This window comes from Eptesicus fuscus, chromosome 7, assembly GCF_027574615.1.
Source record: "Eptesicus fuscus isolate TK198812 chromosome 7, DD_ASM_mEF_20220401, whole genome shotgun sequence".
Lineage (NCBI taxonomy): Eukaryota > Metazoa > Chordata > Mammalia > Chiroptera > Vespertilionidae > Eptesicus > Eptesicus fuscus.
In genome coordinates, this window is record NC_072479.1 from 5928512 (window position 1) to 5944764 (window position 16253).

General features: G+C 32.8%; 1 protein-coding gene across 2 annotated transcripts in view; it reads right to left on the minus strand.

Moving 5' to 3' along the window:
• Positions 1–16253, minus strand: part of PSPC1 (paraspeckle component 1) — a 124906-nt gene that overhangs the window by 26059 nt on the left and 82594 nt on the right. The window contains exons 7-9 of one of the 2 annotated variants that reach the window (XM_054718720.1): positions 11853–11910; positions 7055–7224; positions 1694–5265 (exon numbers count right to left, since the gene is read on the minus strand). In XM_054718720.1, coding sequence (XP_054574695.1) covers positions 5080–5265; positions 7055–7224; positions 11853–11910 — 414 coding nt within the window. In that variant the 3' untranslated portion in view covers positions 1694–5079. Of the gene's footprint in view, positions 1–1693; positions 5266–7054; positions 7225–11852; positions 11911–16253 lie in introns of those variants that run through there. The other variant, XM_054718721.1, reaches the window with a different exon arrangement.

Genomic DNA, 16253 nt, shown 5'->3' on the forward strand with positions numbered 1-16253 from the left:
CGGGTCAGGGCAGGGGAGGGCAGTTACGGGCAATCAGGCCAGCAGGCAGAGGCGGTTAGGGGTGATCAGGCAGGCAGGCAGGCAGAGGCCATTAGGAGCCAGCAGTCCCGGATTGTGAGAGGGATGTTCAACTGCCAGTTTAGGCCCGATTCCAGGGATCAGGCCTAGACCAGCAGCCGAACATCCCCCAAAGGGTCCCAGATTAGAGAGGGTGCAGGCTGGGCTGAGGGGACCCTCCCCCCACCCCGTGCACAAATTTTGTGCACTGGGCCTCTAGTATATAATAAAAATGTGAAGTCTCAATCTATACTGACAACTTCAGAGCTAGAAACTAATTTTAGTATAAATATCAATTCAAAGTCTTCAACACTACAGATGACACACTTACTTATACAGAGCATTTAAGAAGTATATGGTCCACTTAAATTACTATTGACCTTTGTACTTAATAACAAAAATATTTAACTATACTTTTTTAAAAATAAGGAAAATTGAATAGAAAAAGGTCAGATATTCAAACTAATTACATTTCTTTTTTTTACCTAAACCTACTATTTTGAGTCTTAATTTTGAGAGAGAAGTGCCTCACATGAAATTTAGGTGACTGTATTTTATGAAAAAGAACTGAAATTTTATTTACAAGTATAAGCAGAATACCATCTCTCCTAAAATTCAATGCTTTAACTCAGAGACAAATTAAACGGTAATGTTAACTTAAGATTTTTAAATGAACATAGTCAACAAAACATAGTATCTGTTGCAGAGGAAAGAGGCGTTGGTATAGATAACAGTAATTTGAGCAATAAAACAATATACTCGAAGATTTTTTTTAAATGGGAATTACGAACTCCAGCTAAATTACTTTAAGGGATGCAGTATCCTCCACCTAGAATATATAGGCTTGTCTTATTGACAAGGAAAATTAAATATTATAAAACAAAGGAAGTACAGACTGCTAATCCTACCAGGTGAATAAAAATATAATTGAATAATGCCTGGCTGGCTTGGCACAGTTGCTGAGCGTCAACCTATAAACCAGAACGTCACTGTTCAATTCACAGTCAGGGCATAGGCCAGGGTTGCAGGCTCAATTCCCAGTGTGGGGCATGCAGGAGGCAGTGCATCAATGACTCTCTCTCTCATCATTGATGTTTCTCTCTCTCTCCTTCTCCCTTCCTCTCTGAAATAAATAAAAATATATTTAAAGTATGTATATAATTGAATAAGAAGTTTCAACCAAAAGGAAGCCCTAGATATTTATAATCTACACATGGTTTTATAGAGAAAGACATGTGGTCAAAAAATATTCCCAAAATAACATAGCACTCTGATTGGGCCTTTAAATATTTAGCCTTTTAAGATTCAAATGTCAACAATTAATACTGTTATAAGTAATCAAGGAAACAAATAAAAAAGTTTAAGTATTTTCCCCACATTTAGAAGACAGTGCTTTTGGAGGGGAGGGGGAATGAAGAGCTAATGAAGTATATAAATGCATATTTTAAAGATCAGATATTATAAAAATAGTGAAATTCTTTACTACTTCCCCAGAGTGACATTCCATAAATTATATGACCACATTCAATTGGGAAACTGTATGCATACTTCATTTTACACAACTGGGGAAAAAATATGTAAAGTGAGCACATTAAAATTATTGATTTTTTAAATTTAGCAATAAAAGATCGTGTAAAGAAAATACTGCTCGTTATGTTAAGAGTACTGTTTATTTTACTTAATGATCATTTCTTTACCTTGAAATACAGCTTGAAACTTACTTTGAAATAGTAATGCCACTGTCTAAGAATATCTGTCTATGAAATAATCACAAGAAAACATTTACATCTAGGAGTTAGGTATGTGGATGTTTACTAGCTTGTTCTTGAAACTCTGACTTTTTACATCATCACTACCCTCTCAAATTTCAGGAATGTATTTTAACGTATTATTAGCTATTGTAACAAAACTCTTCCCACACAAAAAAAAACATAAATACCACAGTACTCCCCAAGAAATTTACCGTTACTGAAAAAAAAAAAAAAAAATAGTACCTTTTATTTTGGACTAGTCCCATTTGACAGTAAATTTCCAACCTTTTAAAGGTTTAGACATACACTTGATTACATTATTTCATAAAATATTTCCTTTCAATCACACATATATGTTCTTTTTCTCATTCAGAATCTAGGTTGTAATTATCAACCTAACCCTCATTTTTAATTAATTAACTACTGATTACAGTAACATTTAGCAATTACAGACTTTACACATAAACACCAAATTACTGAAATATTCAAGTATGCTTCTGATTAAAACATGAAGTATAAGTTTCCATTAGTATTTGAGAAACAAGATTTCAGTTACTGTCCTTACTGATAATTTCTATTAAATCACAATTCCAACTAAACAATAATTTCTTCCCTAATATTATTGATAGAGTTTTAAAAAACAAATATTTAATCTCCTCCAATGAACACTCAGCACTTATTTAAATAGAAAAATCCAAAAACTCAAGAAATAACCAATTTAGCTTTATGAAATATAAGTGAACGTAGAATCCTTCAAATAAAACTGTATCTCTCAAGAAAATGAATGCATTTATTTTCATAATAAACAAAAACAGGGAAATTCTGAGAAAATACACTGCTGAAATAAAGCAATTAGAAAAATGAGTGTTCCTTTATTTTATGCATATTAATTACACATTAATAGTGTATGAAATCTAAATCCTGCAGACTTTGAACTGTGTTTCAAATCATGGCACAAAACATAATATTGTGATATTATAATACTAAAATTGTTTCATATTACCATTTTATGGAAATAATTATGGTAGCATATATAAACAAACTTACATATATTTTCATATCTACCACTTTTAAGCAAATACTATTGAAATATATTCACTGGTATACTAATTCACAAGAAAAACTATTGACTAATCCAGCCACAGGTGTTTAACTCTACAGGCACACTAAAAACCGAATAGCTAGCAGTTCACAGATGCTCCACGTGACTGTCTCCCAGAAGCTGACTGTTCCCAGGGTAAACTTGGTTAAGTACTGGAACAAGGATTTTCTTGATGCAGGGGAAAAGCTGTGCAGAACTCTTTTCTTGGAGCCAGAGCTGAGACGGACACTAGAATGTTCAGCAGATTTGCACGTCTTTGTGCACTGGCTTTCAAATGTTCTTGAATGAATCTTACAGAATTCCACAGCCTTGGCCAAAGATAGCTTAGTATTAACATCAAAGGATAAAGTTTTTCCCAACATCAATTCTGCTTTGAAACAAAATACAAAGCTAAAAATTACTTAAGAATTATATGAAAAAAAAAAAAAAAACCCATAGATGATGGGAAAGGTATAATGAGGTGCAATATATATTACCTTAAAATTTTAGCTAATGTTTAAACTCCTCACACTGAAATTAATATACAAATTAAAACAAATCCCACTCGCTGCCAATATATATTCATGGAAAACAGCAATGAGAATAATCTTTATTATTTTACAATCTCTATGACTGCCAAAAAAACAAAAGCCTGTGCTTGGTGCAAATTTTAGAAAATAAATCCACCCATACTGTTGTATCTAAAAAATAGTACATAAGAACATTTTAACTGGTACAAAAGAAGTCATCTCAGTTATACTTCACACCCAACTGTGTTTATGCAAGATTTTAAATTAAGCAAATTTATTTCTTTCCAAAGTATACCCTCCAGCAAAAACAGAAACCATGCAGAAATAAAAGGTAGTATTTACATGCTGTTCATTTTATAATAGTGCATTATTCTTCCAAAAGAAATGCTAAAGTATGATATGGTAACACTGAAAAGTTATGAAGAAAAAATATGCTGTGATCAATGGCTAATGTGTCAGATTTGCAGTTTAATTTAAAGATATGTTCCTTAAATGCAATTTTAAAACATGCATGGCTAAAAAACAAAACTTTAAACACAGCAAAGGCTTTCTTTTAAAATAAAATTTATAATGTCATAAAATCGGTTTTTCCCTATTATTGAAAATCAAAATTCAAATTATATATTCAATAATAGAGAGATGTATTATGATTCCACTGACTTTAGCCGTTCTCAAGTTAATTCTGTTTTTTAAAATTAAACTTGTATACCTTGGAGACAAACACACCTAGACCGTCAGACAAGTTTTAGTGGAGACTTACCAACTCTAGGAAAATATTTACAACACTGCAGAGTCAACCATCTTTAATATTTTTAGAAACTAACCTCAAGAAATGTCTTATTTCTTATAAATCATGCAGCAAATCCTCACTTAGTATACAATCTAACAGTATTGTTTAATTTTAAAGAAAATTTAAAGGATAAGATCTAGATATTGACACCAAATGGGAGGAAAGATAAATAAAAAATGAAAAAACACAAACATTATATCATAAGCAAGAGAGATTTGCCTTCAAACGGGTTTTTTTCCAATATTGAAAAGATTTATTTGAAAAAAATCAGCACAGGACAAAGGTATCCTTAAGATTCCTCTTCGAATATCTGAATATTCAGATTCTATATGAAATCTGACAGGAACTCTGGTTTCACAGAACATGAATGGTTTACACAAATGTAAACTCCCAGGCCAGACCCCTTATTAACATTACCTTTCACTAAGCTGCTATCTTCAGTGCTACTTGCACAAACTAAAAAGCAGAAAATCCATTTTCATTTTCAGATGGCTGGATTAGTTAAAGCAACCAAAGTATTACTGTTACAGCCAAGTTCAGCAAAACTGTAAGAGAATACCACTAATAACATTTGTAAATTATCCAAAATGATTTCTTTATTGGAGTAACTACATAGATTTCAACAGTACTATGGGGTACTTATATTTAGCTAAGGTCACAAACACATTTTAACATTCACAACGATGAGCATCAGCATTACCATTCTAATCTACAAAGCTCATGAATAAAGAAAAATACAAAACCTCGTTTTACAAAGAAATACTGTAACATCTGCATACATTAACAATAAAACCATTCTTCCAAGGTAACAGGTTAAGTGTAAAGGCATACCACTGAATTCTTTTTCTCTAAATAGGAATGAAAGAATGTTTAATATCTACGACGCTTATTAGGGCCTTCAAAGTTGCCTGCTTGGCCTCCTCTACCAAAACCACCAGGACCACTACTAACAGGACCTACACCACTCATAGGTGCTTGAGGGGTTTCAGAGCCTGTTCTACTACCCATAGGCGATCCCATCTGAGATGGTGGTCCTTGGGGAAATCTATCATTGTGCTAGAATACAACACAATAAATATGAAGTCCATTTGGAACACGCCAAATATAAGTGACAAGAAAAATTGGCAAAATCCCAAGTAGTGGTGTCATGAAGTTCAGCAGAAAGTCCAGCAGAATCAGGATCACACATAGAAGGAAGAAAGGAGCAATTTAATTAGTTACTATGTTTAAAAAAACAAAACATCCGAAGAGTTACATACTGCTATATAATGCCCCAATTTCATGAAGAACAAACTGATTTTAATGGAGCAAATGCCATCTTAAAAACCTCTAGTCAATATTATAGTACTATTCTGGTACCTTTTTTTAAAAAAGTTTATACTGCATGTAACTGTGGTACATAAAAAGTACTTTAAAAAAACCATCAGAGATAAAACTGAGGAGTAGCATCATATTCAGAAAGTAAAAAGTTATGAAATCTTTGAGATGTTTTTTGAAAGACTATTATTGAGAAAAAGAAGTTTTTTTTAAATCAACTATTTATTAGACATCTGAATCATATAGTTAGAAAAAATTTCACAGTAATAACCACATATATTAATCTCAACAGTTGAACAGACTCAAAACTCCAGTGTGAAAAAGACCGAAGACAATATTTAAATAAAGTATACAATTTCAGAGGGAGGGGTGGAAAAATTGGCCATTTATAGCACTTCAAAATTACTACTACTGATTATATTGCCACACAAAAATTTAAACAAGGTGTTACAAGTTTTTACTAGCTTTTAGATATTTTACTCTAAAATAAAACCTCCACTGAAGTTAACAAATACACTAATTACATTAAGCGCCATCTGATCATAGCAGATATGACAGTACTGCCTCTTTATCTCCCTTTACACTCATTTTAAAAAACACTGTTAGCATGTCTAATTCCCCCAAATTCATAAAAGATAGCATTTAAAGTAAATAAATTTTAAAAAATAAATAAATTTTAAAATGCTACAATATTGCATCCACCAATTCTAAGACACACATTCACTTTTAACACCTCTGAGACCAGGAAGAAGTTACAGCTGATGGCATGTCTGAGTTTACTTTGCAGTGCTTTTTCTTTCTTAGCAGCAATGGCGCCTTAAGATTTTTGTAGGTGTTTTAAAACTAAATTTCCTTTTCAAAATATACAGTCAACCAATTTTCCTTTTCTAAATGGTACCTAGAAAAACCATTAACAAAAAACAAATGAGAAAATGTTTAACTAATATAAAGCTCATTTAAACAGTGATTTACTTTGAGGGAAATGAAACAGGTATCAAGTCTTGCTACTGATATTCAAATGTAAGAATTATTACTGGAAAACATTTTTATAATAATGCACACAAAGATATCTTCACACTCTCAAACCAAGACATAAAACTGTCTACTTTTAACTTAGTAACATATGTTAATTAGTAAGTCTACAATGTAAGTTTAAAATTTTAAACTTATATTTACAAAAAATTGTTTTCACACATACTGGTGTTTTGTCCCCCATCAAAGGTAAGGAGTCCACACAGGAAAAGAACACATAAAGTACTTGAATGCTGGTAAGAGGTAGATACAAATTAAAAGCACTGTAAAAACAACTGTAACATATGTGTTTGCTACATACATGGATGGTAATAACTCTCTCAAGATACTTAAAAATTGCCTCATAGTTAACATATAACATCACAAAATTGCTTTTTCTTTATTGCATATTAATATTTACTGCCAAAACAAATCCCAAATTATCTTAAGTGTGAAGTTACCTTTGGAGCATAAGTATATATTATTGAATATAATCAAAATAGTTATGATACATTACCACTGCTCCATTATCTGGCATCATTGGAGTTCCCATATTTGCAGCTCCTTCTGGTCCCATGGCAGGACCAGGACCCATTGGTGGGCCAGGTATAGTTCCTCTGTTGTTCATATTCATACCCATCATTGGAGGAGGACCTTGGTTACCAGCAGGTGCTGGGCTAAACCCATCTACACAAAACAATCTATACTTAGAGCTGTCCTATCTTAGTTCAATAAACATTAAAAATGTAACAACAACAACAACAACAAAAAAGTATACATCATCAAAATCATTTTCCTTCTCTGAGAATGGGACACTAAGCTAACTACTCTGTAACAGAGTGTTACCTACACTAATAGAATTTTCATTCCAAAAACAAAAGTATATAAAACATGAGACAACTATCAATCACTTAAGGACATTTGAGACTGTAAAAGCTTGAGAATTTAAAAAAAAAAAAAAAAGTCAGTATGATTTCTATAGTTTGCTTTTTAACCAAATACTCCCTTTAGATGGTGGCTAAACTCTACCAGTTTAAATGAAAATCAAAAGATTAGCACTTTGAAAACCACTTAATATTTTTAGTCATGACTAAAAATGCTATCATGTAAATTGCATTAATTTTGAGAGAATCCATCCCCTTAAATATATAATGTTCACTATAAGTAATCTCTTGACTTTTATAGTTACTGAACATCTCCAAAAATTATGAGGTACTTTTTTTAACTTTATGTAGAAATATGTGATCAAACAAACAAATTGAAATGACTCTCAACATGACAAAGCTTATTTTTAAAAGCCACTGCAACCAAATACAGATATAATATTAATACATTAGATTTTTTTAAATTTTTCAACACGTTGAAATTCTGCAAATGGGAACAAACTCTTTCTTAAGAAAGATGAAAACTACAATAGTGTTTGAGCTATAATACCACATTTATAATGGCCTCAAACACAGCATTTTTAGATACTTTCCACAAGTTTTTAATTTTTAAAGTACTGATATATTTGTTTATCATTAAAAATTCATAATAAAAATTGACTCAGCCTGGCTGTGGTGCCTCAGTGGATTAAGTGTCGTCTCAGGGACCAAGAAGTCCTGGGTTCTATTCCCAGTCAGGGTACACGCCCTGGTGGGTTCAACGCCCAGTAGGGGGCATGCAGGAGGCAGCCAATCAATGTCTCTCTCAATAAAAATATTTAAAAAATAAAAAAATTGACTTTAACTTCGAGTTTTCTTCTAGTATTTCATTACGTAGGTCAATTTTACAACATCCTGAATTCAATTTCTCATAAACACATTATAACATGAGTTGAAGTTTTCATTAAAACTGACATGTCTAAATGGCTGAACACAAGGAACAGCTGGGAGAGAAAAGCCCTACTCCTTTCTCTGCCCCTGACAACACACTATTGCTCTTTCTGAACCCAATCCTCAGGAATCTAACAACTTCTTAAGGAAGGAATTATTTCCTTAATCCATAAATGTTCTTCCTGATATATCTATACTTTCACTAACCAAGAAATTTCTATTCCTTAGCACAGTTATAAACAAAAAATTTTACTAGAATTCCAAAACATCCCTCACAATGGAAATGAGAAAGAATGAAGACATGAATCTGGGAGGAATCAATCTGACCTCAACTTTTGCAAAAACAACAGGTTATAGATCAGGGAGGGTTTTTTCAATAGAACAGAACTGTTACATCTAACTTGTGAGATTCAAATATAACTATGCTACTACAGGTATAGTAAAATAACTAAAAAATAATATTTCCAACTATCAATAGTTGAAGTACAGTCTTATTTTTACTAATTACATCTTCTACCACACAGCTGTAATTAAACTGAACTTAACAAAATCTAAGCCCTGGCCAGTGTAAGTCTGTTGGTTGGAGTATCGTCCCAAGCACCTACGGGTCTTGGGCTCAATTCCGGATCAGGGCAACACATTCAGGTTGCAGTTTGATCCCTGGTCAGGGCACATGCTGGGAGCAGCCTATGGATGTTTCCAACATAAATCTCTCTCTCTCTCTCTCTCTCTCTCTCTCTTTCTCTCTCTCTCTCTCTCTCTCTCTCTCTCTCTCTCTCTCTCTCAAATCAGTTTTGTAAAAGCTACAGAGTACATATTTAAAAAATAAAAATCTAAGGCCCTGGCCAGTTAGCTCAGTTGGTTAGAGCATCTGCCCAATATGCCAAGGCTGTGGGTTCAATCCCCAGTCGGGGCAAATACAAGAATCAATGAATGAATACATAACTAAGTGGAGCCCTGACCGGTTTGGCTCAGTGGATAGAGCATCTGCCTGCGGACTCAGGGGTCCCAGGTTCGATTCAAGGGCATGTGCCTTGGTTTCGGGCACATCCCCAGTAGGGGGTGTGCAGGAGGCAGCTGACTGATGTTTCTCTCTCATCAATGTTTCTAACTCTCTCTCCCTCTCCCTTCCTTTCTGTAAAAAAAAAAATCAATAAAATATATTTTAAAAAATAAAATAACTAAGTGGAACAACAAACCAGTCTCTCTCCTCTCTCTCTCTCCCACCTCCCTCCTCTCAAAAAAAATTAAATTTAAAGATCCAAGAAATCTTAGAATTATTTGATCCCATGAAAAACAGTTTTGTAACCTATTTTCCACTTGGTATGTACACTGGTAAACATACCAGAAAATCTATTGACACATTCCATCAATGTAACTTGACAGGATGTGAACTGACACCAGCAACAAAACTATATAATGATACACAACCCAGTAAATCATTAGGAGAAAGTGTCACATTAAATAAAATGTAAAGAGGAAAAAATTACATGGGTTAGACTTTAGGAAGTTGAGTAAATGCTCAAATATAAATATGGTTCTCTGGGGAATAAAATGCCATAAAATTTGTGATTCTCTTAAATTCCTAACTAAATAAGGAATCTAAAGGCACCGTTTTATATTTCTTCTGATAAAGTTGCTAACCAAGCAGTCAGAATGTTTTGGTATCCCTGGAAAACATCAGATATACTTCAAGTTTGGTTCTGATATTAATGACAATCTAATAATTAAAATGGCATTTCAAACCGAACTACAATCCATAAAATCATACTTATATTCTTAAAACCACCTGGAACAACCCACAATTTACTTTGAAGTAGACATAAATACTGAACTACTTGTACTCATTATATATACAACTGTGTTTCATAATTTACAATTAATTTACTCTGCTGATTACTTTGTGCCTCGATTGTATTAACTCACAATGGAGTCCATTATGGGTAAGGGCCATGTTTCATGCTTACTTTGCATACCAGAGATTCTCAGTTACTACTTTAGCAGGTAAGAAAAGTAACAAAGTGAACAGCAAGAAACGATTTTAGATCATCTAATTGGCAGTGGCAAAGAAACTGCCATGAGAGGAAGAAAGGAAGCTGATAATGCAAAATACTTGTATCACACATTAGAGGCTTTAAGATTTTCTTATTCCATATACTACGTAATCTAAGTACAATTTGGATTTGTTCAGTGGGTGTGCATGTTATGCATATTGAAATATTAAGGTAATATAATTTTTACAACAATATGTACATGTGTGTTATGTAAAGATTTATATAACTTAAATGTGAGACACTTCAAAGTTAATAACATGAAAAACTTCCACACTTACTTTTCCCTAGCTTACTTACTCAGTGCTATTTCCCTAAAAACATGGTTATAAAGCCAACAAATATTAAAGATGTTATTATCATAGGCATTTTCTTAAAAACTTTATATCAACTCTTGCCCTGGCCAGTATGGCTCAGTTGGCTGAGTGTTGACCCATGCACCAAATGGTCGCCGGTTTGATTCCTGGTCAGGGCACATGCCAGGGCTAAGGGCTTGATCCCCAGTGGGGTGCATAAAAGGTAGCCAGTAAATGTTTCTCACATGGATGTCTCTCTCTTTTCCTCTCTAACATCAATAAAAACAATTTAAAACACACACATACACACAACTATATCAACTCTAAAGTTATGTATTAACCTAAATGTGTAAGACAACTCATTTCCTTCACAGTCATAAATGTTTCCAAAGAGCATGTTTCTGTGCACAATACGGCAAAATATTAAACACTTAGTAAAATAAATAAAAATAGCTACACAACACAAAGTTACAGAAAAGGTACCTTGAAATAGAAATTTCTAAAATACTCCCCAAAAGTTTAGATACTCTACAACTCAAAAACTACCAAATTTCTAAAGTAAAAAGGTCAATTTAAAGGCATGAAATTTGATTTTTGAAATATTATACCATGCAATTAACTGAACAAGTTTCATATTGTATCAAAACCTGGTTACAGGTATTTTTCATTAAATCTGTTAATAGATAATACAGCCCGACTGGTGTGCCTCACTGGTTAAGCACCAACCCATGAACTAAGAGGTAGGTCACTGGTTGGATTCCAGGTCAGGGCACATGCCCAAGTTGCAGCTTGAACCCCAGTAAGGGGTGTGCAGGAGGCAGCCAATTGATGTTTCTCTCTTTTCAATATTTCCATCTTTCTATGCCTCTCCCTTCCTCTCTAAAAAAATATAAAAACATATTTAATAAAAATAAAAAAAAAACAAAAGATACTGCCTATTTTAGCTTTCAAATAAACAAAATGAAAAAGTTCTCCCTAGGCATATATTTTTAAATATACTTGTATCTTTTAATTTCATAAATGTAAGAGATTTCATCATTAAAATGTTGATTCCAAATTTTATTTGTTACTGACATGTAGATACCACAAATAGCATGTACCGTTGCCCAAAGAATTACAAGTAAGTTATAGAAGCCTTTGCTTCCAATCCCTACCTCCCATGTTTATTGCTCCACGGGGACCCATATCACCCATTCTCATTTCCTGTTCTCTCTGTAAGTAAACATAGTTGTCACAGTCAACCTATCGATCTTATCACATTTCCCATCTAAAATCAAAAAGAAAAGAATAAATTGGGACAACACTTTCCATTAAAAATTTTTAATTTTCCAATACCTCTTACTTAATAAGAGCACTGAAAAGAAACTTCAGTTTCCCGGGATTAACATACTACAATGTTTAAAGCACCCAGATTATAATGCTAGATTATAAATCAGATTACATGAAATTTACCACAGAATGTTTTTAATGTTTTTATTCTAATACATCAACGACACATGCCTAGATTTTTAAAAAACCTCATCATAATAACCACCAGGGCCAATTATTTTTTCCTCCCAGAGCACTAAAGTCTTCAAGCACTAAAGTCTGAAATGACTGTTACCACTTTTATATTCAAACACATTCATACATACAATCCAAACAGTTGTGGGACACTAAGCTAAAACAGTTATAGATTATTTTCACTTCTGAAATACTATAATTCATCCTTGCCTTTTTATTCAAGTACTCAAGCATTATTTTACCCACGACCAATATAATATATGGTTACCATAAAAGTCTCCACAAAACTCAAACAATTATTGAATGCTCAATGTAACACTCCCTTCTTTCATTAGAACAGTGTTTTTATTTGGAAACCTAAATAAAAGTGGTATTACACAGGTGGCAAGTTGTGAAACGAAATGCTCTTGAGGTGAACACAAAAGGTCATATAAATGTATAAAATGTTAAATATCAATACAGAAACGGTTTCCTAAAACTTTTCATTTCATTTGGTGAAATGATTCAACATATTATAGTTACAATTTGCACTATTATTTGATCATCTTTTCCAATATCAGACAAATGTGTTAAATGTAGTGATCCTAAAAAACATACTCAGACAAAAGTAACAATGTCTGAATCTAAAGAAAGCATAACTTTTCTACTTTTAAAATCTATTTTAGCCCTGTGCATCAACCTATGAAGCAGGAGATCACAGTTCTATTCCCAGTCAGGATCCATGCCCAGGTTGTGGGCTCGATCCCTAGTGTGGGGCGTGCAGGAGGCTGCTGATCAATGTGTTTCTCTCACATCAATGTTTCTCTCTGTCTTTCCCTCTCTCTTCCACTCTCCCTAAAAATCAATGGAAAAATATCCTCGGGTGAGGATTAAAAACAACAAAAAAGAAATGTTGTCGCCCTATTTAGAAAATTTAAAACCAAAACGTTATCAGAGCCATTTTTTAAACTTTCCTTGAAATTATTTTGACTCATAAAACTTGATTAATTATACCATTATGCACCAGCAATAAAACTAGACTATTTTATAAAACTGACTAGTAATAAAGCCATATAATTTTCTAATTGTATGAAAATATTGTTTTATAATCACACTTAGTACTAGTACCAAAAAATCAAACAAGCTGTCTTATCCAAAATCTTCCAGGCATTATTTATAGCAGATACTTAATTCGTGAATTTTATGATCATGACATTGGAGGGGGGGAGGACAAGGGTTCAGTGTGTATTTTTACTTTTATATTTGACTTAACTACGAAGATTACAAATGCAGTTAACAGAAAGTAATTATTATAGTCTCACTGTTTGAAGCTTCAATTTTCAAATCCCCCTTACATACCCTAACACCCTAACTCGATGCCTATGATTCACTGGTGGGTTAAAGGGGAGAGACTACCATTTCTGTTATCTTTTCATAACTTCAGCTTTACCTATACCTATCACTTTCTGAAATAACATGTTTAGCTTTATTATTCACAAAGTTAAGTACTTTAAAAAATATTCTTAAATTGTTCTATTATTCCATTTTCTTAGTTAGCATAATTTTGTGAAAATTATATTAACACAATGCAGAGATCTATGACTTTAAATCACTATGCAACAGCGGCTGTAATATTCCCTTCCTGATGCTCTATTATAACCTGGTTCCAACTCTAAAATATATTTCTATAAATAAAATAATCAAAAGCTTACAATAATCCATGTTAACACAGCAATTTATATTGTTTAGCACAGCATGTTTCACTAAACACACATACAATTTATTAGTGATGAGATTTTCTTAAAGAGTATAATTTAGTGCTTTTATACAGCTTCACTCATAATTTTTAAAAAGATAGTATAATTAGATGACAGATCATTTTTAAACTATTTTAGAATGAGCAAAGTTTTCAGGTTCCTAGTAATGTCTTAAGGTTACTGTTTCCTTCTATAAATCCACTGCTATATACTTGTAGTAAAATGAAAGAGGCAGAGATTTTATTCAAGTGTCATCAAAAGAAATTAAGACAGTAAATTTCATTATAACTTGACACATCAATAATAGAATCACTTAAAGAAGTTCACTATAACTGTGTACCCACCCAAGAAGCAATTCATAGGCCTTCACTTCTCCTATAAATTATTCTTATATATTTCAAATTAGAACTGGCTCACAGTATGTGTGATATTTTTATAATACAAATTTTAATAATGCTTTATTACTTTAGCATAAATTAAGAGTTCTGGTTTAACATGAGACAACCTATATATAAACAAAACCTCAAAAGACTGCAGTGTAATAAAGCTAAGATAAAGCTATGAAAATTGTTTTTAATTCAATTAAACCTCATAGCAACCCTGTAAGTAGATTTATTGTTATCCTATTTTAGAGATCATAAAACTGAGGCACAGAACTTTTAAATAACTTACTCTAGGTCATACATACATACAGTAAGTGGTTGAGCTGACCTATAAAATTCTGCCAAAACAGAGTTCATGAAATTTTCACTTTCATAAGACACCTTCATTTTTTAAGAATTCCAACAAAAACTAACAAAAGACACAATTTTTAAATTTATCCTTACAATGTTTATAAGAAGATATGCTGTCCATTAAGAGTTATGCATATATCCCTGAAAGCCTGTCACTGAAGAAAGCTTAAATTAACATATTACCAACAAATCAACCAAAGTATGACTGATTTTCAGAAGTATATATCAAAGCAACATTCCATTCAAATAGCAATTCTGGAAGTGTGGTTCATGGAATACTCAGAGTCCCCACACCATTTCATGAAGTGCACAGATTCAAAACTGTTTCATGCCTTATTAACACTAGAACATAGTTAAAATGTTATGTATGATCTAGTCGGGCTTTTCACTCTACGACATCTGTGGATAGTGCAAAATCAATGATGGGCATAAATCCTGTGGTTGTTTTTTTTTTTTTTGCAAAAATCAAAGCATTTGTATTCAAATGTTTACTAGAAATCATTGTATTCTTCACATGCAATACAGTAGCAGCTTAAAATTTTCAATTATTATACCTGGATGAAGCAATAAAAATTAAGTTTATTAAAATCACTATCCTTGGATACATACCTTTTTAATATTCTATGCACCAACACAGGATATATACATAAAGCATGTCTTCTGCATTATGAAGTACGATGATTGTTTCAAGAAAAACAATTACTGTGATTGGGTTAAAAGCTGAATGAAACCCTTTTAGGCTTGTAACAAGAATTTTTCTTGAGACAGCATTAGACAGGCAAATTTTTGCAGACATTTTATGATGACATTAGAGTTAGTATTAAGATGTGGATTTTTATTTTGTATAGTAAAATACATTAAAATCTGAAATATTTGTGTAACTTGATAAACCAGTATTTTTCTAAATTTACCTGAAAAAGTTAAAACACATATCCAGTGTAAAGTCATATACACTGAGTGGCCAGATTATTATGATCTCTGAACGCATAATAATCTGGCCAGTGTATATCCTATATAATAAAAGGCTAATGTGCAAATTGTCCCTCAACCAGGAGTTCAACCAGCATGTAGGCCGGCCAACCGCCCATGTCCCCTCCCCCTGTCCAGGCTAGCTGGACCCCACCAATGCACGAATTCATGCACACGCGCATACATACACACACACACACACACACACACACACACACACACACACACACACACACACTGGCCAGATTATTATGCCTTCAGAGATCATAATAATCTGGCCACTCAGTGTATTTTTCATGTACTTTAACCAAGAGCATTTTGCAATAGATGAAATGCAGAAGCAAATATGGGGAGCCAGCCATTTTCCATAAAGGCAAACATTAAATTTACAACACAGTAAAATAATACCATTCTTCCTACTACATTACAGTTGAGCATTAAAAAAGTTTGCAAAAAAATATATATAAAATAAGGCCATTCTTCCCACTAACACCCCCACCCCAAATTTCTAATGTTAAACACGGATATAACTTAAACAAAAGCTCTTTGGGGGTCCTAATTTTTAATGGTCTATAAATAGGATTTCAAAACCAAAAACTTTGAAAACCATAAA